Raw genomic sequence first — 25131 nt, 5'->3', positions numbered from 1 at the left:
GAGGAACATACTTTCATCTCATACTGGAAATATGAAACTGTCAGCCAAGATTGGTCTCGGTTTTTTGTTCCCCCCAAACTGTCTACTTTAATTTTTGGCCTACCACTTAGAGGAGCTGAAATCCAGTGATAAATGATGGGCAACACGATGCACCCCCGCCATAATAACACACCATAATGTAATGTATCCTCTATAGCTCGCTATTTGGCAGGACTTAAAAAAAAAAAAAAAAGACTCCTGCCAAAATTAAAAGCTCATCCCATGAATGCAAGAAGCCAGTGTCTCCGGCAGTGCCTCAGACAGAAAATCCATAGCTCTGTGTTACTACAGCAGAGAGACGGTACCTTTCCTTGATGTGCTGTAGACAGGCCCTCAGAGAAGAGCTTTTGTTGTTGCTCTGAGAGACGGGAACACTCCGGCTCTATATGGGCCACATTTTACAGTCAGCGCTCATTACTATTTGCTCGACTTGTGTTTACATGCACCAGTTAACAGAAAGTTCCCCGGCCTCTACTTCACTTACAAGTCACTCGCAGGAAATGTGGTTTTGTCCCAGTATTTCACAGTTCTGTGGTTTATCTCATAATTAAAATGTTCCATGTTTTTGTGTTTTATCATGAATAACTTTTCACTTTTTTCTGGGATGATGATGACGTGGGCTTCCATATACTACACTATCGCTGACCAAACAGGAGAACGACACAGTTTTTGTCTTTATTTCCGACATGATTGTCTCTAAATTGGATTTACAGGTCATCGGGAAATGTCATTGGATTTTTCAAAGGAAAGAAAACGAAAATGCATTTGCATCAGCTGTGTAGGCTGAGCCCCTAAACAATAGAGTGGATTGACATGCAAATAATTAAGGCAGTTCACTTAATTCTCTCCACAGGCTTTCCTATAAATGACACTGTGCTTTAAAATTAGTATTGTCATTGTAAAGTTCCAGTACTTAAGAAACCGGAGCGGGGGGAGCTGATGAATAAACCCTGCAGAGCTAAGAGAACATTTTTAGTTTCCACGTCTCACTCAAAGTGCAAAGACAGCATTAAAACTACCAGCCTAATATTATGTAACTCAAGACCTCTGCTGGTATCCTGTGGAATCATACAACACCACAGTGTTGGCATCAGAGCCATGAAGTCCTATAAAATGTACACAGTGAGACCTGCATGGATTACTTCAGCTTTTCCAGCACATCCCACTGACACTCGATTGACTGACAACCATGCTTAGTCACACAGATCAATACAGTTTCCCCCCATTCTTCCCTTCAATGATACAGCGGAGCACTGCATGTCACATTTCTCCACAGAAAATGAAATAAACCTGATGGTCAGCTGTAACAAAATATAGAAAATAATGTGCACAAATGGACTACTTTCTAAAAGTAAAACCTCCCCACAGCCACTCACTAATTCAGATGAACAAACACAAAACTAAAGATACGTTAAGGAGACTTAAAAAGGCAGGTTTTCCCACTCCAAACGCAACCAAATCATCTCTGCTCGCCAACCTGCTTTTATAACCTCCCATTCCAGGCTGATTGCCCTTAGCTGTGGGAGAACACAGGTGCGACCAGTAACTCCTGATTATTAACAAAGAAATCTCTGGAAATAACACACTCTTTTTATTTAAAAAAAACAGAGAAATAATAATAATGTAATTGACACAATTATATATATATCACACAATAATAGAAGTGGTCCAAGCAACAAAAAATTAATGCAGGGAGAAGTGTTTGTGCAATTGACCTTTTGACCTTCAAACTGGCCAGTTACAGATAAGTGTAAGTGCGCTGATTGCTCAGGTGAGCTGAACAAACAGCACTGAGATAACCACCACTCCTATCACAGGACAGTTTTATCAGGAAAATATGGAAAATAATTAATGTGTGGCAGTATTATATATATATATATATATATATATATATATATATATATATATACATAGAGAGAGAGAGCACAAAATATTCCTGACAATAATACTGACAGTAAGAGTAAAAGAGGAGGACAGATCGAGTCTGCCATACCACTAACTGGAGTTTATTTCCACTTCAGTTTGTTTAATGTGTAAGAAGGAAAATCATTAATGTGCCCCTGCAAGCGTCTCTTTCATACGAAGTCCCCACGTACTAAAGGTTTTCCCCAAATCTGACTCACTCTTAACTTTTTTTTTTTTTTTCCCCTGCCTGCATGTCTTGACCCTAATACATTTTCCTGCTTTGTATCTTGGTCTTAGCTGCTGTATAAATTATTCAGGAAATGATTGTGGTGAAAAAAGAGGAGGGAGGGAACGTTGGAGTCTAAAGCTGTGGACGCTGGACTGGCTGTAATGTCAGTGTCTTATGCTTTTTTTATTCCCAAAGACGATTGGGTCACAACACGATGCTTTCTCCCAGAATATACCCCATTACACACACACACACACACACAGACACACAGCCATCTGTCATGCCTGACCCTGTCGGTGCATGGATAATGCATTTGACTGAACAGCAGCACAGCACCAGCATGTTTTCATGTCACCCACCATGATGTGTAAAGGAGATGGAGGGAGGGAGGTGAAAGGTATCCCATGTGATGAGGTGTGGAGGAGCTCCTCTTTCAAAAGAGTCACCGGAAACCACACACACACACACACACACACACACACACATTCTGCATTGGCCTCTGTTCATTTGGACAAACCATCAAAAAAACCCAAACTTAACCATAACCACTAATGTCTAACCCTCATTCTAACCTTTGAACGGCAGCCATGTTGACATGTTTCAGCAGGGAAAGCACAGGTGTTACGGATCACAGTTCATGCAAGTCAGGACAGTGTGACAGTGAGCAAGCTAAGTGGAACTCAGCCAAATTGAATTATTTTAATATTTAAACCTCTGATTTTTCAACTGTGACCTGCCGTGCTCTTCGTTTTCTAGCCTCAGAAATGAGATTATTGGTCCCCACGAGGACGACCTGTCCTTACACGGTTAGCAGTGTTTATACCAGAAACTTGTCCTGAGATGATAAAAGTCCTTAGACTTCAAACAAACGTGTTAAAGTTGTGAGGACCAACCAAACACGTCCTCACAAGTTCAAAATGTTTTACAATCCAAATTTGACCTCAGAGCCTCCAGACATGTACTTACAAATACTTACACCCACGTGCATACTGTATACTGTATGCACTGTAAACACACCCATCTTGTACCTAAAGGGGATACTTGAGTAAAAGTATTTTACCAAAAAATTACTTTTTGTAGATTTTCAGGTCATTTTTTTTTTATAATATTACTTAAGTAAAAGTCTCAAGAGTCATTTTCTGATATAAAATGTACTTAAGTTGTAGAAGTAAAAGTTGGAGTGGTAATTGTCTTTCAACTGGTTGTGGGTTCAAATCCATGTGTGCTTGAGCTGGACACTTAACTTCATGTTGCAGCATGTAAAGCAGCTCATTGAGATTAGAAAAGCTCTTCTTCTTCTGAGTTTATTTGTTAGTAACGAGTAACAAAGACAGTCAGAGGAAATGTAGTGGCGTAAAAGTAAACGTTGCTAGAATTATAATAAAGTACTTAAGTACAGTAAATTAAGTATTTGTACTTTGTACAACACTGTAAACACACATGCACTTGTCTTGGTGTCAAACGCAATAACAGTGGGGGGCCGAAATTAAAAACTGTATCCAAGTCGAGGGCCAGATGAACTAAAAGTTCAGAACAAATGATTTTCCAATGGCCATTTCCATCTGATTATCTTATCTGCATCTAAAAAAAGATTTATTTTACTAACCCAAAGCCAGGTAACTTGATAAGTGTGGCAACAAAATCAGTGGGCAATGGGAAAAAAGCAGAGGGAAGACATCACATGTTATCTCTCGCGGGCCGAATAAAACTGCATGGCGGGCCAGATGTGGACCACGGGCCTCGAGTTTGACACCTGTGCTTCACACTCACTGACAATGTCATTTTACCCAAACCACAGTCATAAGAAATAAACAAATACATAAATAAATAACCTATAACCTGAAATCACACACACTATCAATTCTTTAGCAGCCCAATGAGGGAGTGGGAGGAGGCAGTGAACAGGGAAGTGATAAAGAGAGGGAGAGAGAGAGAGAGAGGTGGGAGGGAGTATGAGTATGTGCGTGTATGAGAGAGAGAGAGAGGTTGATGAAAGGAGCTGTACATGGAGCCCTGAGATTTCCTCCTTCTGGATGCTGCCTCCCCTCTTCATGGCTTTGTCCCTCCGTTGCTCCGTCACCCTGCGCGTGTCCCCGGGAGCGGGCACCGGTGCACAGACAGCAGAGGATGAATCAGCCCCGACAAAGAGGCTTCTTTGAGACAGCGACGACGATGATGATGATGATGTTGGCGATGATGATGAAGGTGGCGGTGGTGGTGGTGGTGGCGGCAGAGCGCGCTTCCGCTCCTGCCTGGAGGGAGGAACGCGTCAGGCTTTCCCAGGCAAGCGGCAGCCTGCACTGCGCGCTTGCATGAGAGCCAGCTCTCCTCCTCCTCCTCCTCCTCCTCATCGCTGTGTGTGTGTCAGAGGAGCAGCGTGTATGTACGTGAGTGAGTGTGTGGATGTGTGTGAGTGTTGTATAATAGTGTGTGTGAGTGTGTATGTGCGCACCCTCGCTTCCAATCCCTCCTGGAGGAGAGAGGTTCTCCTCTTCGCTGGTTCGCAAGGTAAGAGGACTGACTGGTTTTTTCTTCTTCTTCTAAGGATAATGTGTCCATGAGAGAGAGAACCCCGTTCCCCAATTTCCCTCTCCCCATGATAAGGAGAGTGGGGTAAAGAGGAGGTGGGGGTCGGAGGCTTAACGTCATTGATAAAGAGCGTACTGGAGTCTATGTACCGTCGGTGGGCATCTGCTGTGGTGAAGGAGGAGGAGGAGGAGGAGAAGGAGGAGGTGGAGAGGCTGAGAGCAGGATGCAGTATACGTGCGTCCTGGTGCTGATGTGATGTACGGGTTTGAAAGAAAGGAAAGGAAATAGTGAATACTCGTTTTCAGTGATGGACTGCATCTGAAACGAGGAGTCTTCACCTTCTGTTCACCTCCTGTCCTCAAAATCCCCACATCCTCTCTCTCTCCCTCTCTCCCTCTCTCCCTCTTTCTCTCGCTCCTTCACCCACCTCTGTCCTCACCCTTTATTTCACAATGAAGCATTCAGTGATCACTGAGACGTTTACTCTCTCTCAAAATGGCTCACATTGTTTTTTACAAATACAGACTGTCTCACTGCTGTGGGCACAGAGGGTGCCCGTGCCATTGTGTATGCTAGTATGTGTGTGTGTGTGTGTGTCTTTATGAGGTTGTGAAGACACACTTTGGCTCACATCCATCGCTGTGAGGACATTTTTAGCAGGTCATCACAACTTCAAAGCCCTTTTTGAGGGTTGAGGTCGAATTAGGATTAGGGTAAAACGGTCTAATGGTTCAGGGTATGGTAACGATGCATTATATCTGAGTGTATTTACAGTCCTGGTCTAACTAGTGTGAGGATCCCTCTGGTTCTCATGAGGTTCATGTCAGAAAAAGGAAAGTGACGTGACAAAGTGCTGCACAGCTGGGACATTTACTTTCATGGGTAAATGTCACCGTCTGAAAACCTGTCTTACAAGAGCTTGGATTAACACGGGAGGAGATCTCTGAAGTGTTTGAGACCTTGTGACACAAAGAGTTTGCTCACCACTGTAGAAAATGGCGTTGGGAAAGTGTTTCTATGAGTCTAGGAGACCCTGAGGAGAATGTAGTACCCATTGGATTGATTTATAGCTTCACATGAGTCAGGCAACAAATGCAGGACGCCGTGTTTGAGTCAGAGACGTTGAAGATGTTTCCCCTCTCGTCCAAGATGCTTCTCCACTTCTGGGTTAGTTACAAACCTTCTGAACTGAAGGAACCTCTTGGATGAGAGGTACAAAGAAATACTTCAAGTCCAGGTGCTACTGACTTTGGATAACTTGTGACTTGGATGAATCAAAATCTACGCATACATCGGTGTTTGTGTCTCAGGTTACTGATATTCAAGGAGGACGAGGAGGGAAAAAGGTTAGGGGAAGTGACAGAGGAGGTCTCACTGGTGTCACACACTCACACACATTCTCGTATTTCTATTCAATTGAAGACTTGCATTGACCTTCTTTCATTTGGACAGCCTACCCAAGGCCGTCTCCCTACCCTTAACCATAACTCATAACCACAATTCAAATGTTTGTCCTAAACTCAACCAGTTCCCTAGAGTGAGGTTAGGACAAGGTTTTCGTCTCCATAAGGACCACTGGTCCTGACAAGGTCAGTGTTTGTGCCAGAAAAGGTCTTAAATAGGTAACTAATGCAAGAACACACACACACACACACACACGGCTGGACTTCTTCACCGAGGGTGACGTGAACACCCTGGCGTCTTCGGAAGGTCTATTTTGGAGGCTGTGAAATGGCGCCCATCTTGCCTCCAAGCTTCTTCAGGTCCACAGAGCATCTCAAAGTGGCAGCACAGACCTGGGGGCATTTTCTGGGTGACATGACAGGAAGGTACAGGAATCTGTGACGTGACCAGGAACACTGCGCACACACACACACACACACGCCCCACTGCATTTGCAACTCTTTTTTCAGGAACACTTTGGTCATGTTCTTGTCAGCGAGAGGAGGAGACAGTGTGCAATAGCAGCTTAGCATCTCCACTGGCCATGAGACATGAAGCACTAAGGATTAAATCAGGCTCTGAGCCCAAATTAGGGCACCGTGCCATCCCCTCCTCTCGTGGGTGAGACAGCACCAGTGCTGGGTGACAGAGGAGGACAGCACAGTCGGTGCAGATTGATACTGTGAAGTATTGGGAGGTCGAAGATGGTTGATTTGTCCCTGGGAGTGACACGCTGAGGCTTGGGCTAAAAAAACATAAATCAAAGCTTTCATAAGCACATGCGCGTACAGTAATGCTTGCACCACGGCCTGGAGCATCAATAAATTAGACCCAAGAGAGATGAATTAGGCTCATACCATTGGTCCAGGCTGATCATATGTCTCTATCAGCACAGCATCAAATTGTTCAAAGCACTTGTGAGAGCCAAGAGGATCTTTAATTAAACAGAGTGTTGGCCAGCCCTGCATCTCCTTATTCTCCTGACTCTAGCCTTTAGGATACATTTTGTTACATTGCATGGAGAAATCTGAGTTAAGAGTGTTTGTATAGTGATGTGTCAGCATCGGTAGAACATCCCATATAAAAGCCCCGGGATACGAGACGTGCTTCTTTTACAATGTCATTACGTGAAGGTGTTTGGAGTAGATAGAGACTCTGGCTTTTACCGTGTATTAATGTCCGAGCCTCTCACCACAGGGAGGAACAAAGTAGTTTCCTTGTCCGTCTTTTTTTTTTTCTTCCCTTGCCTGGGAGAATCGGTGCCAGTATGTAAGGTGACAGAATGATGCATGCGCTCCGTTGATGCAACTCTCGTGTCCTCAAATCGCCTTTTCCCGAGGCGTGTTTACTGCAGACAAAGCTGCCAAAGATGATTGAGAAGAGAGCTTACATCTTCGGAACACAGAGAGAGCAGACGACCCGAGGAAACAAAGCTTGTGGTTCATTAGGAGAGTTTTTGTGTCACTTTACTTTTTCTGCCATTTAATCCCAATCGAGACAAAGTGAAAACATGCAAGGCGTCTCATCGCTGCATGCTCTAGACTTTTCCTCCCCTCCTTTTCTTTCCAGCACTACATCCGAGTGTCCAGTCTCATTTCCTCCCCCACTCTGCCTCCCTCTCCTGTCTTGACCTCTCATTTCTTGTTTCCAATACGAACACAGATCTGATCCAGACTCCTGCCCTCGATAACACTTTACAATAAGGTACACGACAATGGTTATTAACGTTAACTGCTGACCTAGTTAGGAATTCATCACCACCCAACGATGACTTGACGATTAGTTGTTACCCAGCACAGACATCAAATCTTACAACACGCTTTCATCATTTCTCTTTCTCTCAGTTCAGACCACATGAAAAGCAACAGACAAGCTCTTTGTTTGTGTACTTTCTCAGAACCACAGTGCTCACAGTGTGAGGGGTGGTGAAGTGGTGATGTACTGTACTCCGTACAGAGGTTTGAGTGAGAGCCCACTAATGAAGCATCTCTTGCGAGGTCTGTTTACTTCAGATTCAGATATTTAAACGTCCACACAGCTGAAACTTGTGGAATTTCTTCTTTTCGGTACATGTTATCATACATCACACACACAACACTCATCACTCACTCATCTTATACCACTTTTATCCACCAGGGTTGCCGATCCCAGCTGACATGGGGCAAAAGGCGTGGTACCAGATCACCAGTCCTTCACAGGGACAGTGTCCAATATGCCTAACCCAGAGAAACCCCTGATGCACACCAGGAGAACATGCAAACTTGTTCAGACCCAGGTCGAGAACCTGGGTCTGAACCATGTGGCCCCGAAACACAACACACAATACAAATTTGATGCCGAGTGGGTCCACGATTTTTGAAGATTTGGCGATGTCTTCTTTTGTGCTTAATATACACTGAAACTAGTCCTTAACACTGACTTCACATGCCCTTGGGTATGCTCTACATTCTGTCCTTTTATCAGAGGTACAGATACACAGAGGACTCATTTGTTTTTGACCACTGACACACATACGTCTTTTCCACTATACTATTCTCTTAGTAGCTCCTTTAATTTTATGAGCACTGAATTAAATACTATCAGTGAATAACCTCTGCAATGTGCGATCGATATCAAACTAAGAGTCCACAGCTGCGCTTACACAGCAAAAAGCTAAATATTAATGTCACGCTACCGTAACTGCATTAACTTAGTGATGCTATACAAGTACGTTGTTTTAGCATAACGTGCAGATATTTGTTCCACAGAACAAGGGAACACCTCGTGTATCCCAGCGAGGCCTTTTGCTGATGTAGCCCATCTGTTTCAAGGTTTTTATTTTCAGAGATAGTCGTCTGCATAACGTGGTTTGAACAGTTAGTTATTTGAGTTCTGGTCGTTCTCCTCTGACCTCGGGCACCAAAAAAAAGGAACAGGAAACTGCAGCTCACTGGATATTTTTCTCGTTTTCAGACCGTTTCCAGGAGATCAGCAGTTTTTGAAATACTGAGACCGGCCTGTCTGTCGCCAAACAACCGTGCTACATTTACAGTCACTTAAATCCCATTTCTTCCCCGTTCTAGTGCTTGCTTTCAACTTCAGAGGCTCATCTTGACCATGTCTTCATGTCTTAAGTTAAGTTTGCTGCCATGTGATTTAGTTTGTACAATTGTGAACCAAATTTCATCGCACGGACAGACAAACCCACATATTCATCCATCCTGCGACTAATCTCATGCTACTTATTCCAAGTGCTTTGGTGTGCGTGGTATATCTGAGCGCCAGCATGGAATATGCATGGCAGCAGCATGTTATTCACTTTATTACATCACTTGTCGTCTCCTGTCGACAATCCTTTCGACGTCTGCAGACGTTGACGTGAAAGAGAGAACAACGTCAATCATTAACACGTGTGCCGTCGCTCTGTCCAGCAACAGACGACGCTCGGATACCCTTCTCTTCACACCCTCGAATGCTGCGTGGGACCAAAATCAGACCCCCACCATTTATCTCATTATACTCAAAGGGTAAAACGGTCATCATAATGAAGCGGCGCGATCTCTAAGCTATCCACACTGCACTGCGTGGTCCAAGCAGTTAAGACCTGGATATTATCTGTCTCTCCGTGCCACTATGAAATAAACGTAACCCCCCCCCCCCCCCCCATATTACACAATAGCCTAGATTATGCCTATGCTCACACACAGAAAGGGGATTAGCTCATCTCCATCATCTCCCACCCTCTCCCACATCTCACTTTTTTTGACATCAATCCTGTGCAGAATAAACCTGTGTCACGGTGCTACAGAGGAGGTGGTGGAGGATGATGATGTGTCCTAAAATTAGATCAGTGAAGGACTGAACAGCACACTAATCCTGTGAGCACAGTCACCTGCACACACACCCTACATTTCCTGCATACATGTCACGCCAACAAAAAGATAGAAGCGGAAATTGGGGCAAATGGGGGGAGAAAAATAATCATTCAAATCCAATATCTCTCTTATCTCCTCCCATTCATCCAGTAGGCCCTCTCTTCTTCTTCTTCTTCTTCTTCTTCTATCATGTTGTATCTGGAGAACATATGGATTGCCCGGTTGCATTTCTGTCTGGCATGAGAGGTCTAGTTGCTCTGTCTGGTGGGGGTAAGGCTGCGATTGGGTCCTCATTCCAGCCCGAGGGTGGGATTGATTGAAGACTCTGCAGAGAAACGGCATCTATTGGCTCATTTTTCACAATTTGTAAGCTTCATTGTCTTCATTCATCATCAAAGTCGGTGTTTAGTCACACCTCGTGTTGTTTTTTCATTTTTTCTTTTTGGATCTTCTTCATTAATCAGCTGCTGGAAACAGTTTTTTTTTGTTTTGTTTTTTACAGTTACCTCATCCTCTTTTGCTTTTCGTACCCCTGACAGCAGCCAGCTGAGTTCTGCCTCGGCACTTTGATAGATTCAAGACAAGCCTCTGAAGCTTAGGGGTCAAGTCCCTGCAGTTTTGACGGATGTGACCAGAAAGTGTAATGACTCACTGGGCAAGTTCAGCTCTGAGCATATATATTATACCAGCCCCAGAAATCAATAACATATTGTTATCAAGACAGTTATAAGCTTGGCAGAGTCGGGAGGGGTCAATACGCGGCCACTTGCATGTGATTAAAGCTTGTAAATCAATAACTGCATTAACTTTTCAACTCTGTGTGCACTTGCGTGTGCTCTAACTTAGAGTTTGTTAGAGTTCTAGTTTTATTCTCCACTGTTTTGAGCCGATGAGGCCTGATAAAGTATTTCGCAGAGCAACTGTCCTTTTCGAGCTGGTATCAGCCCATTAATGTTGGCAGTGTGGGACTGCATGAGTGTGCATTTCACTGATGAGTAAATATTGATGGATCTACTTGTAAAAGGATACATAAGCACTAAGTGTAAATATTTGCTCAGGAGATGCCAACTTGTGCACGGTGACCAGCTATCTAAGCAGTGAGTCTCTGGTGCAGCGGAAAAACAAAAAAAAGAGCGATCCTGTTGGACAGCTTGTTTTCTCAGGCATGAATTTGTTATTTTTTTTAAATGCCGCTTCAATGAAGGTTCAACCCTTAGAACACAGAGCATTTCGACTGCTTTTTTTCCCATGTCTATGTTTAAATAGAGCGTCTTATATCCTTTTTTTCAGCACAACACAGATTTCATTTTCATCAACTGTATAAACACACCTGAGCAAAAAGTACTCAAAATGTCTCAAAAATCGGATTGAATTAGTGAAATTTGCGTTGGCTCGTTTTTATGAACAAAAACTAAAATGTTGTGACTTTTGCACAATTATTGCTACTTTATATCACTACTAAAAATGCCATATAAAATAAAATCATAACTTTGACTCAACAACACATAAGAAGATGCAATAAAAACTAATTATTTAAAGCCTGAATGTGTGACCTGAAAACACCCCCCCCCAGAATGTCCATATAAGGAGTTATGTGTTATATAATACGTTTATGTCTGATTGTAATCTTGACCCCAGCATGCTTATCAAATAAAATTAAAGACCAACCCAGCACCAAATTATGTATATATAAGCAGAGAGTGATGCGCTTATGTGACACTTAGCATATTAGTCTTGTGAGTGAATTATCCTTGGAGGGTGACATCTCTACAAGCAGTAATCCCGCCCACACCATCCCAGTTCCGCCCCTTTCTGTCACTTCATCCCCGCCTCCGTGTAATGAGCCAGGGTTAGCCGATGTGACCAGCGGGGCCTGACCTCCTTTCATCCTCCGGTGATGTGGCGCGGCAAGTAAGCAACGGGTTAGTCACTGAAACGCCTCACAACAGGCACCGCTGATGCTGATTAGAGTCCTGCTGGTGTGAGGGCAGAGGCGGAGACAGGAGAGGTCAGCAGTTTGACCCCCCCGCTGATGACAACGCCTGCAAAACTCATTTCCTCCAACTCCCACCATTTCACACAGTGCATGATGGGAGATTGTATGGGATATTGACAGGCCATATTGTTGGCCACATACATCAGGGCCTTCGGGTGAAGCTGTTTTTAGATAGAGGCTCGAGGTCAGTGGTGTTAGCATCGTGCTAACGTGCTCAAAATAAAGGGTACATCGTGTTAGTATACTGTAATGCTATCTTCTGTGAGCCTCCTGATGCATCTGCTGGTAATCAAAAGAGCCATGAAACGGAGGGAGCGATGCTTAAAAAAACAAGGGCATCACCATAACGCGCACCAGCTTTTCTGCAAAGTTCTGACTAATCAGACACAGTTGCAGATTGAAAAATGGTGTAATCAGCAAATCACAAAAGCTGCACTTCATTTATTCTAATTTTGATTGCTCTTTGAAGCTTTTAATTTTTGCAAGAAATTGAAATGCACATTTTATTATCTCCTTAAGTGACGTAATCCAAGGTCAAAGTTCACGTTTTGCAACAGAAAATATGGTAATCATCCATTTTTGATGAAGTATTAGCAGTTCTCAGTGGACTCAGTACATCTTGTACCTCATACACAAGTCATTTATACTTTTATATTTATATCAGAGCCATGTTCGCTCTACATATCATAGGTCGCCATTTTGCACAGTGAATATTGAACTGGAGCTCGACTTAGAAGTCAAATCACTTTTACAGCACCTGTCGAATAGAGGCAGTTTATGTGGGTGTGTGACTGCTTTTTATTTGTTCTTCTCTCTGATGTTGATGGATGGAAGTTTGTCTTCTCTTACGTCAATATTTACTGTGCATGGCTGACAAGGATGTCATTAGTTTTCCCGGCACTGGTCACAAACCATAGTGAGTGCTGAGGCCTAATAACGATCACCTAAGTCATGAGGATGTATCGTCTTAATATCTGTAGAAGTCGTTTCATGGGAATCCAAACTCTCCACCACAAATAAGATCCTCATAAGTGCAGCTATAAAAAAAAAAAAGTCAGGGGGATTTTCTAATTCATTAGGATTCGTCATCTGGGATCAATGAACGCTGATATAAAACTTTGTGCCAATCCGTCCAATTTAAATGGAACAATTTCAACCTTGAGCCAAAGTGGCGGACCCACCGACAGACACGGATGTCCCTGCTGGGAGCTACATGAATCAGTATTAATACCAATCATGAGACTTAAATTTGAGTGATTATCTCTCCGTACAGCTGTGTAGCCCAGGAAATGAGATGTAATGTATTTAATTATTTCCCCCACTCTTGAATGGAAAATAAATCTGTGGACGCCGTAAACACGAGCGAGTGGCTTTGCCAAACGCACAAACATCCATCCAGGGATTAAGTGGTCACCCTGCCTGCCATCAAGGCCACACGAGCTAATAATTAGAATAGCACAAGGTAGGGTTATTAAGAGGTTCTGAAGGATAGTCTAGTTTATTTACATATTTATACAGGACGAGACACTGTGTGTGTTTAAAAGTGACGGTGTCTGTGTGTTGTACTTGTCCTGCTAGTGCACTGAAAGCCTGTAGGCGCCAGCCGACCTGGCCACGTGCTCAGTGAACGAATGAGCCCTAATTGACCAGATATCCTTCATTACACGTGTGCAGAGTAGCACGGGACGTGCATTTCCAATGCCAGGGATGTCGCATTTGAATATTTTTTTAGAACATCTGTTGTCAGAGTTTTGATACTTGCTCGGGGTATCATTCGGTAAATTATTTCTTTCTTCCACAGGGACATTTTGAAGTGGGCGGGGTGCCGTCCCCGTGGACGTGAGGATGTTTCGCAAGAAGAAAAAGAAGAGGCCCGAGATATCGGCGCCCAAGAACTTCGAGCACCGCGTCCACACGTCGTTTGACGCCAAGCACGGCTGCTTTGTGGGCCTTCCGATGCAATGGCAGAGCCTGATAGAGAACCTGCGCAGGCCCAAACCCATGGTGGACCCCTCCAGGATCACAGAGGTGGAGCTGAGGCCAAAGAAGGTACAGCACACCACACCAACCCACAACCTCCACTCATTAAGCAGCTTTAACTTAAATCTGTGATGGGAATGCGACGGGTATCTTTAAGTCTCAGAGAGATCCTGCTGTCTCAGAAAGAAGCCATAATCCTCAGATGACAGTGTGGAAGGAAGGCCCGCTCTCCTCCCCATCACTTTTATTTTCCTTTCTATCATGGGGCCGGGCTAACGACCCTGCTGTGTACACTGACTGTACGACGTTGAATGCTCAGAGGAGCCACAAGATTTATTACTGCACGCAGGCAATTAATAACAGTCCGTGGCTCCTTTCCACGGATGTCGAGCAGAAAAGATAAAAAAAAAAAGTGCAGGTACAGCAAAGGAAAACGCCAATGAGTGATAAAGCCTGCAAATCTCGGGATTTCTACACTTCTACTGTCGATGCCGTTTATGAGCCTCCAGGAGGAAAAACACCATCATTCCATTAATGTCATGATGTGATTTGAGCCGTGCAATACGAGAACCATCGCATCAGCGTTTTTGGTCAGATTTATGGTTTTAATAGTTTGGTATTACCCACAAGATCCTCACAATACTAAAATGTTATGTAGTCATTTTAAATAATTTTCTCATCCATTTCCTTTTAATTATCATCGATCTACTAGATATTAACAGGACATCTCAACAAGGCCATTATCACTTGCCGTTCTCTGCTCTCAGAGAGGTGCTACTGAAGGTTAGATGTCACCTGACCTCCCCCCACTGTGCTGATATGTCATGGCAGCGACCCAGAGAAATAGGAGAAGTTGTTGACTGGCTGCGAACTGAACATGACTCTACCCTGAGACTGAGTAATGAGCCACCATGATCTTTCTCTCATAGTTGCTACACAAACACAAGGTCTAAAGGTTTCTCTCATCAGAACAAACCAAATGCCCTTTGCCTTTGCTTGCCCGCTAACGACGCACGTCACCCGAAATATCACAGGCGCAGTCGTCTATCATATCTGGATTTTTGTAGAAAGCATCTGTCGAAACATCTGCTCGCTATATTTGCCAGTGTATTGTCAGAGTTCCAGCCACCGACAAAAGTATTTGAAGACTTTGTGGAATGACCTATACGTCTAAATTTAACTCGGAGCGACGATAGTGCTCGACTCATTATTCCTGCCCGGTCGGAGATCTTCCTATAATGTGATCACAGGCATGTGTAGTGCGATAAAGATAAACTCCTCTGCTCTTTCAGACTATCGTGCGCGGGAGCATGATCGGTCACGGCGACTACATCGCGGCTATGATCAGCGACATGAGCCGTCTGTCTGTGACCAGCTCCAACTCTCTGAGGAAGAGCAGTCCCTCGGCCAGGAAGAGGGCACAGTCTCTGGGGAGACTGGGGGAGGTGAACGAGGCGGACGTCTATCAGTACGAGAGCTTGACACAGGACGGCGAGGACGACGAGGACGACGAGCAGGATGAGTGGAGGGGCAAGGCCAGGAACATCCACAGTGAGACCAACACGCCTTACCTGGGCATGAAGAAGAGCATCACTCTGCAGCCCAATGGCATCTTACCAAAGGCCAAGTCTACTTATGAAGTCGGCTCCCAGGAAGGAGCTCTGCATCTCCCTCCGCCACAGAACATCCCAGTGCCAAGTTACGGGGCTTACATGAACACTGAGGTGGGCAGTCCTCAGGAGAGAGTCATATGGAAGAGGGAGTTCCAGCTGCCAAGGGGAATGCCGCCCAATCAGAGGCCCATAGCGTGTTTCTACAGTCCAGCTATGACTGTACAGCAGCCACGCGGAGATCAGGGGACAATAACAACGGAGCTGCGACCAAATGTACCCATGTACATGCACCCACAGAACAGCCCCGGGAGGCCGTTCTCTTCCTATGACTTGAAGGTAAGCCTGATAATCAAATGACTGAAAAGAATACACAATGATATGTACATTACTACAACAAAAAGGTTTCAAGTCAGCTGATATGTATTCATTATTAGGATAAAAGGATAAGTCAAAGTTGAAGAAACTATGTTTTTGCAGTGCATAAACCTTATATCAATATATATTGGACCTCTGTTATGTTGATATTGAAGAAAATGATATTGCTCTACTTCATATTTGTACTTTTTTCACTGAATAAATACTTTTTTTTGCCAAGAAATGATCAGGAATAGTTTTCTTGCTTTAGCCTGTGGAAACTTTATTTAAAAAGAAGAGTGCTGACTGTGATTACAAGTATTTTTTTTATTGAACTCTATTGTTAAAATATGAAATGTAGGTTTAAGGTGACAGTGAAGTTGTAAAAGTTTAAAAGATGTTTGGCAACGTTTCAGCCGGACGCTTCCGTGCGTGAGGCAACAGCTTTACATACTGTAGGTCATATCAGGCGACAGATGCAGAGTGAAGGACTTTATTTATATTCCGTTTTAAAGGAGGTCATGAACCACAGGCAGGTGGCCAACTTCCTCTCAGCTCCAGCTCTTAATGTGCCTCACATTTCTTTTTCTTTTATCGTACAGGCAGAGTCGACCGTGAGGTACCACTCCAGCTTTCTGCCCACTGGCACCAGCAGTCCACTCGTGGGCGGCATCAGACCCCAGCGGACGGTGCGCTCCTCAGCCAGCTACACCCTGGGCTTGTCTCCTAACATGGGACTGAGACCCAGCGTTCCAGAGCCATACCTCAGACACTCTGGATGCCCCAACCCTCCTTACCCCAGGCAGGACAGTCCCTCCCAACCCCGACCCTCTCCTACAGGCTCACTAGCGACCAGCCCGCCCGGCACCTGCTCTCCTGCCTTCAGACCCCCGCATCACCTTTCCCCCCGGCCGCCTCCCGACCCACCAAAGGTGACCCACGAACAGTTCAAAGCCGCCCTGCAGATGGTGGTGGACAAGGGCGATCCACGATCGTACCTTGAGAACTTTGTGAAGATTGGCGAGGGCTCGACGGGGGTGGTGTGCATCGCCACGGAGAAGCACAGCGGCAGGGAGGTAGCGGTGAAGATGATGGACCTGCGGCGGCAGCAAAGAAGAGAGTTGCTTTTTAACGAGGTACACTACCCAGCTCGGGAACAGAGTGATAAAACACAACGCATACAGTACCGTGATGTACTCTCACTTACACAAACACATTTAAAAAGGAAGGCTGGGTGCTGGCTCTGGGCTCGTGTTTAATACTCGCTTAAAGCAGCACCTTATTTTATGTCTGTCTGGATTCGCGAGTCTGTTTACTTCTCATGAGGAACATCTGTGCTTGTGGAAGGGAGGCGTATGGAGGAGAATGGCCCAGATGATGTCATTTAGGTTTTTCAGATCTCAGACTTGGACGCCACAGATTTTTTTAATCCAAGATCTGTGTCGTTCGTACGGGGTGTGGTGTTTGATACAAGTCGAGGGGAAATCAATTCAAAATGTGTTTCCAACAACAGGAAACAAACCTCCATAAACATAAACAAAAACAGACATTAACTTAGACTAATACACTTTATCAGCTACAGAGAAATCTGTTGGTGTCACAATAAGACTTCTATCTAGTTTGTGGTTTTAATGAAAATGTCTCGTGCTGCAGGTGGTAATCATGAGGGACTATCAGCACAGAAATGTGGTGGAGATGTTCAAGTCTGCACTGGTGGAGGAGGAGCTGTGGGTAATCATGGAGTATCTGCAGGGGGGAGCACTCACAAACATCGTGTCTGAGACCAGGTATGAGCACCAGCAACATCGTGTGTCCATCTCCTTCCCATCTCTCCCCACTCTCATTTCCTCCTTTGTAAAACAGCATTTTGGTGCATTCTGACGAGTTATGATATCATCTTTAATGGCCAAATCGACCACAAGGGGGTAGTGTGGTATCGGCTGGTGTGGAGAGTTGGGGCCCAAATGCTCACAATTACAAAGTCTTTCTGGCTCGCTGCTTCTCTCCGGGGGGAAATAATAACGACATAATAGAATGTGCGCATGTTTGGAAAGCATGTGGAAAGTCAGTCAATTTGTCGGGGTGTAACTGTTTGGAGCACTGATGTGTCTTAATATGATTAACAGATGGCAGACTCCCTTCTCCGTGAGATGACCTCAGGGTTAGATCACTTGAGTCAAAGGGAGAAATAAAAAATTCTGACATTAAATGAGCCAGCTGTCAAAGCCACTCCTTACCGAGTGGCTAAGAAAGTCCCTATATTGACAGAACAATCACGAGTAAGACTCATTTGCTTCTGTGCTTTTCTTTTTCTAGTCAGGGAAATAGCATTTATTGCAATATAGGAAATGATGTGTCCATCATGTGTGGGAGTACTCGTCTCAGTGGACACCTGATGTTACACAGGTTTTATTACTCATTCTACCGAGTGGGAGATGTCATTGTTTGAACCCATTGTTTTTCACTTTCTGAGTTGATTACTTGTCACACATAATGGAAAAGTGTAAAATGTTAATGTAAAATCTGTGTGTGTGTGTGTGTGTGTGTTGTCCTGCAGGCTGAATGAAGAGCAGATTGCCACCGTGTGTGAAGCTGTTCTCCAGGCACTGGCATATCTCCATTCACAGGGAGTCATCCACAGAGACATCAAGAGTGACTCCATATTACTCACGTTAGACGGAAGAGTATGACATGCATTTAAATTCATTCATTCACTCATTTTTACTTCTTTCTTACATAGTAATTAAGCGATGGAAGCTTTCATTTTTAAAGCGAGCTTACGATTTACACGATCCAACGACTGTTCTAAGTTAACCTTGCAGAGTAACAGGATGAAAACTTGATGGAAAAACATGATAAAAAAAAGTATTTTTACCTCTTTCACACAAGGACCAATTGCACGACTCGGGAGACAAAGTGAAAAATAAACTATTATTTTCAACAAAAAACACTCCAAAAACGACTCAAGCTTACAAAATCACTCTTAGAGGAAAGCAAAAACACATTCTTTCAAGGGAAAAACTACTAGAAAAAAACAAGAGCTTGACAAAGTAGCAAACAAAAGTACAAAAACCTGAACCTAATTCCGGACAAAACAAAGGCACAGGAGTTACACTAGTTCTCTGCTTCACAAGACAAGAGCAACTGGCAACAGGCACAGGGCAAAGAGAGATGCAGACCATAATATACACACAAGGTAATGGGGAACAGGTGGAAACAATCAGGGCGGGGCAGACAATCAGACTGGCAGGAAAACACAAGGGGAAGGGGCAAGTTACCTGAAACTAGAGGAGAGATACATTTCAAAATAAAACAGGAACCACGAGACAACATTGACACAAGATAACTAAACACCACCAACTTTCAAACTTTCTAGACAGAGATCGACTCCTAATCAACTTCATTTGGACCCTTAAAATAAACCTAATTATATTCAAACTATTTCATGTTAACGTCTACAGCACGCGGTCTTTGTCTTGTCCCTCACAGGTCAAGCTTTCAGATTTCGGCTTCTGTGCCCAAATCAGTAAGGACATCCCAAAGAGGAAGTCTTTAGTGGGGACGCCGTATTGGATGGCACCTGAGGTCATCTCCAAATCACCCTATGGCACTGAGGTGAGGAGGCACGCGGCGCTTAACTCTCTGAGTGATGTCAGTCGCGTTACATGATTTTTCTTTACTGTGTGATTGTGCACCAGGTGGATGTTTGGTCCATGGGAGTCATGGTGGTGGAGATGGTTGACGGAGAGCCGCCGTACTTCAGTGAGACCCCTGTAGCAGCTATGAAGAGGCTGAGGGACGAACCGGCTCCTACTGTACGGAACGTCAGCCAGGTACGAGAAAAGAGAAAATGTTTGTGGTATCACTTTTACAAATGATGTGCTTATTTAAAGCTGCAGTGTGTAGTTTCTTCATTTAAGTTGCAACTCGACTACACCGTTTAACCCTTTAACACCGAGCGCATCGCGGACGCTCGGTGACACTTTGCGTGACCATAATTATGCGACAGTTTGTGCTGTCGGAAAAATTCCAACGTTTTCTGAAAAGCCGAGAAGTTGCACGCCAAAGCCAACGTGTGGTTATTACGGTAGTTTCACTCGCGCTGCCACAGGAAGCCGGCAAAACGCCCGCACATAGTTTTTGGCCTGTTTTTACACATATTTAAATGTTACTTTAAATATGTTTTGTATTATTTAAATTTCAAATTTACCATGGTGTTTGTTTTTTAAAAAAAAATCATTTTAAATTGTTAATGCACTGTTTTAAATTGCAAATAATTGCCAGGTATTGAAAGTTATTCTGGAAAAATGGGCAAAAGCACTTTTTCTGGCCCTTTTTATGATTAAAATAAGCAACAAAAAAAGGCTTAGGTGAGGCTTAGGTGTTAAAGGGTTAATTCAATTACTGTCCTCGTCCCAGTAGAGAAGCACTAGAGGAGAATCAATTTACTGAATAAAGTGTCTGCCTCTGCTACACTAGGTGGCGATATGACCCGTTCAGCTTACATATTACTGTATGTCACAGATGGCAGGTAGCTGTTAGCATGTCGAGTGGCATGCTGTGCATTTCTACCGTCCATTAACCTTTAAAATATGTAATTGTTAACCCTTAGAACACAGAGCATTTCGGCTGCTTTTTTCCCATTACTATTTTTAAACATACAGTAAATACAGAGGCTGTAAAAATGTGCAATGTAGAGTGTCTTTTATCCGTTTTTTTGTGTGTTTTTTTAAAAACCTGAGCAAAAAGTACACAAAATGTTTAAAATCGTATTGAATTTGTGAAAAAAGAAAGAAAAAAACACTCTATTTTGTGACTTCTGCACAATTATTGCTACTTTATATCACGACTAAAAATGTGATATAAAATGAATCATAACTTCGACTCAATAACACATAAGAAAACACATGTTTAAAGCCTGACTATGTGACCTATAAACACACACGCCCAGCATGTCCATATAAGGAGTTGTGTAGCATGGGTGCACCTGCGGCACAGATCTGTTGTATCATACTTGATAATACTCAATCACAGACATTCATTGGTTTAATTATTCATTTTTAAAAATGCACTGCAGCTTTAATAAACAACATTTTTTTGGAACGATTTATTGGAATGAAAGCGACTTTTGTGCACGTTGGTTTGCGGTCCAGATCTCCCCGGTCCTGAAAGACTTCCTGGATCGTATGCTGACCCGGGACCCGCTGGAGCGGGCGAGTGCCACCGACCTGCTGGAGCACCCTTTCCTGCTGCAGAGCGGCTCACCTCAGTGCCTGGTCCCGCTGGTGGAGCAGTACCGCAAGCGCATGTCTCGCTGCTGACCCTCGTGGGGCTCCCAGGCCCCGCCCTGCCCCCCACTCCCCCAACGCCCCCACCTTCAGTCTGACCTGTCCAGGTCCAGGCTCCAGAGAAGCAGACCCAGACTGCGTGACGGTGGCAAGCGGCAAAGGAAGGTTGACAGATAACCGCATGGTCTCAGGCATGAGAGAAGCACTTTAGGAGTCAGTAAAAAAAAGGCAGCATGCAAATTCCTCACCTCTCGATTCGGGGTTCAAACCCCGAGTATTGATCGGCTTCCTGTAACTTTTCAGTGGGATTCAACGACGCGACGCTGTGCATATCAGCTGATAGCAAAAATCAATGTTCCACGTAACTCTGCAAGTATATAACGAACACGCACTTCTTTCAAGTTCCTTTATGAAGCTGAAACTTGAGTAGCTCTGTGTGACATTGTTACGGAAAGGAAGTCACTTCTGCACACTTTCTGCTGTGGGAACTGGACAATAACATTTTTCCGTACGATCCACAAACACTGAGAGGAGACTCTTTGCATGGCCAAATGGAGGCAACACCTGGCCTGATGTGAATGCTTGAATATGAACCAAACTGGGACGTGAGAGAGACGATGATTCTCCTTTATTAGCATAATAAATGGGCAGGTGAAAGCCCAGCTGCTACTAATGGGCTATTGGAAGAATACCAGGACCGTTTTTTCTCCTTTTTCATATTTATTATTCTTTATTTCTATAAACTTTGTCGTGGGTCGTTTGTATGACGTGAAGTTGCAAATAAGGTTTCTTTGTTAACTCTGGACTTCAGATATAAGCCGACGAACTAATAATGTAAATACTGAACATTAGGTCCTTATTTTACCTCCCGATTCACTGCAGTAAATTATTTGAGTTGAATTCTGATTTCCTTTACAGAAATGTGAGCGTATAGTTAAATATGTTTGTGTGCATGAGTTTACATGGGTGTGTGTGTGTGTGTGTGGGTGATTCTGGAACAACCACTCTTTGTAATGTGACAGACTTTTTAAAAAAAAACACCACAAGGTGTGTGTGTGTGTGTGTGTGTGTGTGTTGTGTACGAGTGTGTTTGCATTTGTTTGTCTAGATAAAGCACACAGGCCTGGCATGTGATGCTGCAGGGACGTCCACCTGCTGAGAAACACTTTGCACATCGTCTTTGTATTCTGACACGGATACATGTTGACATGGTTCATGTATTTCTATCTCTGTGCGTGGGCTCATTCATGGAAAGAAGAGAATTACATATTTTAATTTTGTACAAATCAATAAATGATGCATATTGAAGCCGAGTCTTCATTCAAATACGAGCTGGAATCCACTGGTCTTATAAAGTATTTATTTATTTTATCAGGCATGACTCATACAGTGCAGTCGCTGAATATGTTTAAGCAAAAATACAAACAAGGTCTCCTATAAACACAGAAGCGATATCAAATACACTGATTTCCATCTAATATAAATGTTTTATATTTTCCGTAGCTCACACACTGACATGTTCATTTATCTCATAGATAGAATAGTAAAACTGAACAATTTCTTTTTCATTTTTATTTAGAAATATAGGAAAAAATAACAAACTGCAACATTTGCAAAGGAGTATTATTCACCCCCCGGTAAACAGAACATAATCACCAAAGAAAGCAACCAAAGATGCATCATCAGGATTTGTGTTTTCTCCGTCACTCGACACCTCGTCCTCGCTCTAATCGAGGGTCGACTGAGACGAGAAGCTCTCAAACTCACACCTGACTCCGCTGATGCTGTCCACGCTCGGCTGGCTGTTGACCTGCTGGTGCGTGTGCGACAGCGGGAAGGTTTCCGAGCGAGACATCTGGCCTCTGCCTTTGGAGGAGCCCGACGAGCAGTCAATCACCATCCTCATGAACTCCGGTGCTGTGAATCGACGCATCAGCCTGGTGCCCAGGCCCATGAAGCCCGGCGTGCGTCCGGGGATTTTCTCTGACTCCATCTCTCCTCTGGCAGTCAGCAGTTTGCTTTGCCTGCCGCTCAGGCCGAAGCTCCCCCTCTTCTGCTGCTCCCTCCTGCCTGATGACGCTCCGTCATTAGCCTCTTCTTTCTGTGGTTTCACAGTCTCCTCGACCGCTCTCGCAGGCTGGCACTTGCCGCCTAAAAGAGGCTTTGGCACTGACGCCGTTTTGTCAGCGTTGCCCCGAGTGTTTCCCTGACAGTCCGCCTTGTTTATGAGGCATCTCTCGTCCTGCAGCGAGGCTCTCTTTAATTTGCTGGCTGGCAGGCTCACGTCGCACACGTCCCCCTGATAGGACTGCTTTCTACTGTTCAGTAGGTCCACGTTAAACGACTTTGCTTTTCCCCAAAGGAGAAAACTCACTGGCGTTTGCTGTGGACGTCCTTGGCTGACGTCCTTCTGGCTTGGCTCAGTCAGTGTTTTAGCTCCTCGTAGCTCTCTAAGTTGGCAGTTTTGCTGCTGTTTGGCGCTGAAGAGGACACCATGATCACCCTCAGTTGGGCTTTTCTCTACCTGAGGAGGAAGAGCCCTGAGGCGGTGGTTTTCTTCCGGAGATTGGCTCTTGGGGGAAATGAATCGGCTCCACAGCGCGTTGCTGTCTCCTATCTTCAGCTGCCTCTTAAAAACCCCTGGCAGATGGTCCTCACTAGTCAGCTGCTTGGTGAACCGCTCCAGAACGTGCTTAGGGAGCCTGTTGGGCTGCCGTCTCTCTCCTTCGTCAGCGGCGGGAGCCACATCAGCAGCAAGGGCATCGTCGGTGCCAACACCTCTCCGAGAGGAAAAGTTCAGAATCTGGACACACTGGTTGTGACCAAAGAAGTTGGCCACCTCGCTGGCCGTGTGGCCGGCATTATTGATCTTGTCCAGCCTTAGTCCCAGTCTTTTGAAAGCCCGCACCAGGAACTCCAGAATTTGGCTGTGTCCGGAAAAGGCCGAGTACATGAGAGCATTGTTACCCCACACGTCGCAGATGTCCGGGTCTGCGTTGAACTGCACCAGAACCTTGACTACGTCCAGGTGACCCAACTCACAGGCATGACTCAGGGCAGTGCGTCCGTCCTCGTCCTGGCAGTTGACCTCGGCACCTCGCTCCAGCAGCAGCCGGGTGAACTTGACCCTCGGTCCGGGGTCTTGCAGGCAGATGGCGTACATGAGCGGGGTCCGGCTGTTCTCCGTCTTTGAGTTGATGATGCGTCCGTCCAGAGCGTCCAGGATGAAGCGCGCGAGGTGAACTTTACCACTGTGCATGGCCTCCAGGAAGGTCTTGGTGCCAGAGCCCTGGCGTAGATCTTTCGGTCGCATCATTCTTGAGCAGCTGCTCGTGGAGCCAATAGAGAAGGGGACAAATAAGTGGAGAAAGTGTGCGAGGCCGTCTGTGTTGACAGCGAGTGCCTTTATCCAAGACTAAGACTCAGAGAGGAGCTGCCAGTGTTTTTATACCTCCCTCTTCACATGCCCTCCCCACGTTTCCTAGGAAACAAATGTCTGAGGACCATTATGCAGTGGCAGCATCCATTCAGCCCAAGCACTCCCTGCCTGGAGAGAAAAATATGCTATTTGAACAGAATAATCACCCAAGGAGAAAAACATGAAGAGTATTTTTATGCAGGGTCTGTGAGCTTAACTTAAATACACATTTTTTATACATATATATATATATATTTTTTTTTTAATGCATATTAACTCTCCGGCTGTTGGTAACAAAACATTGTTATCTGGACACTAATTAAAGGTTTATAAGCAGACTGAGAGCAGGCTTTGTGCACTCTCTTCAAAGAGAGGGAGAGGAAAATGCTTTTTTTTCTTTTATTCGCCTTTAAAATGCTGCATCCATCATCCACACATTATAACACTGTGTGCAACAAGTGGAGATTATTCCACTCCAGCGTG

General features: G+C 44.5%; 2 protein-coding genes across 2 annotated transcripts; one reads left to right on the top strand and one right to left on the bottom strand.

The window, feature by feature from the left end:
- The first annotated feature begins 3522 nt into the window (after positions 1-3522).
- On the top strand, positions 3523-22538 carry LOC131444651 (serine/threonine-protein kinase PAK 6). Its single transcript, XM_058615195.1, has 9 exons — positions 3523-4681; positions 13797-14044; positions 15268-15924; positions 16545-17078; positions 17596-17729; positions 18500-18626; positions 19432-19557; positions 19641-19775; positions 21096-22538. The coding sequence occupies exons 2-9, from the start codon at positions 13841-13843 to the stop codon at positions 21261-21263; spliced, it is 2085 nt and encodes a 694-aa protein (XP_058471178.1). The 5' UTR covers positions 3523-4681; positions 13797-13840; the 3' UTR covers positions 21264-22538.
- Positions 22539-22621: 83 nt separating this feature from the next.
- Positions 22622-24550, bottom strand: LOC131444653 (inversin-A). Its single transcript, XM_058615196.1, has one exon. It carries the CDS (start codon positions 24544-24546, stop codon positions 22957-22959), a length of 1590 nt encoding a protein of 529 aa, XP_058471179.1. The 5' UTR covers positions 24547-24550; the 3' UTR covers positions 22622-22956.
- Between the last annotated feature and the right edge of the window lie 581 nt (positions 24551-25131).

This window comes from Solea solea, chromosome 18 (assembly GCF_958295425.1).
Source record: "Solea solea chromosome 18, fSolSol10.1, whole genome shotgun sequence".
NCBI classification, from domain to species: domain Eukaryota; kingdom Metazoa; phylum Chordata; class Actinopteri; order Pleuronectiformes; family Soleidae; genus Solea; species Solea solea.
This window is presented reverse-complemented; position numbering and strand designations above follow the sequence as displayed.

What these genes read in the sequence shown, in the direction of transcription:
- LOC131444651 (XM_058615195.1), top strand. Translation starts at nt 13,841, where the DNA reads ATGTTTCGCAAGAAGAAAAAGAAGAGGCCCGAGATATCGGCGCCCAAG. An exon ending in AACATCGTGTCTGAGACCAG is followed by an intron (nt 17,730 to 18,499) that starts GTATGAGCACCA and finishes GTTGTCCTGCAG; the next exon opens with GCTGAATGAAGAGCAGATTG. An exon ending in CTGTACGGAACGTCAGCCAG is followed by an intron (nt 19,776 to 21,095) that starts GTACGAGAAAAG and finishes TTTGCGGTCCAG; the next exon opens with ATCTCCCCGGTCCTGAAAGA.
- LOC131444653 (XM_058615196.1), bottom strand. Translation starts at nt 24,546, where the DNA reads ATGATGCGACCGAAAGATCTACGCCAGGGCTCTGGCACCAAGACCTTC.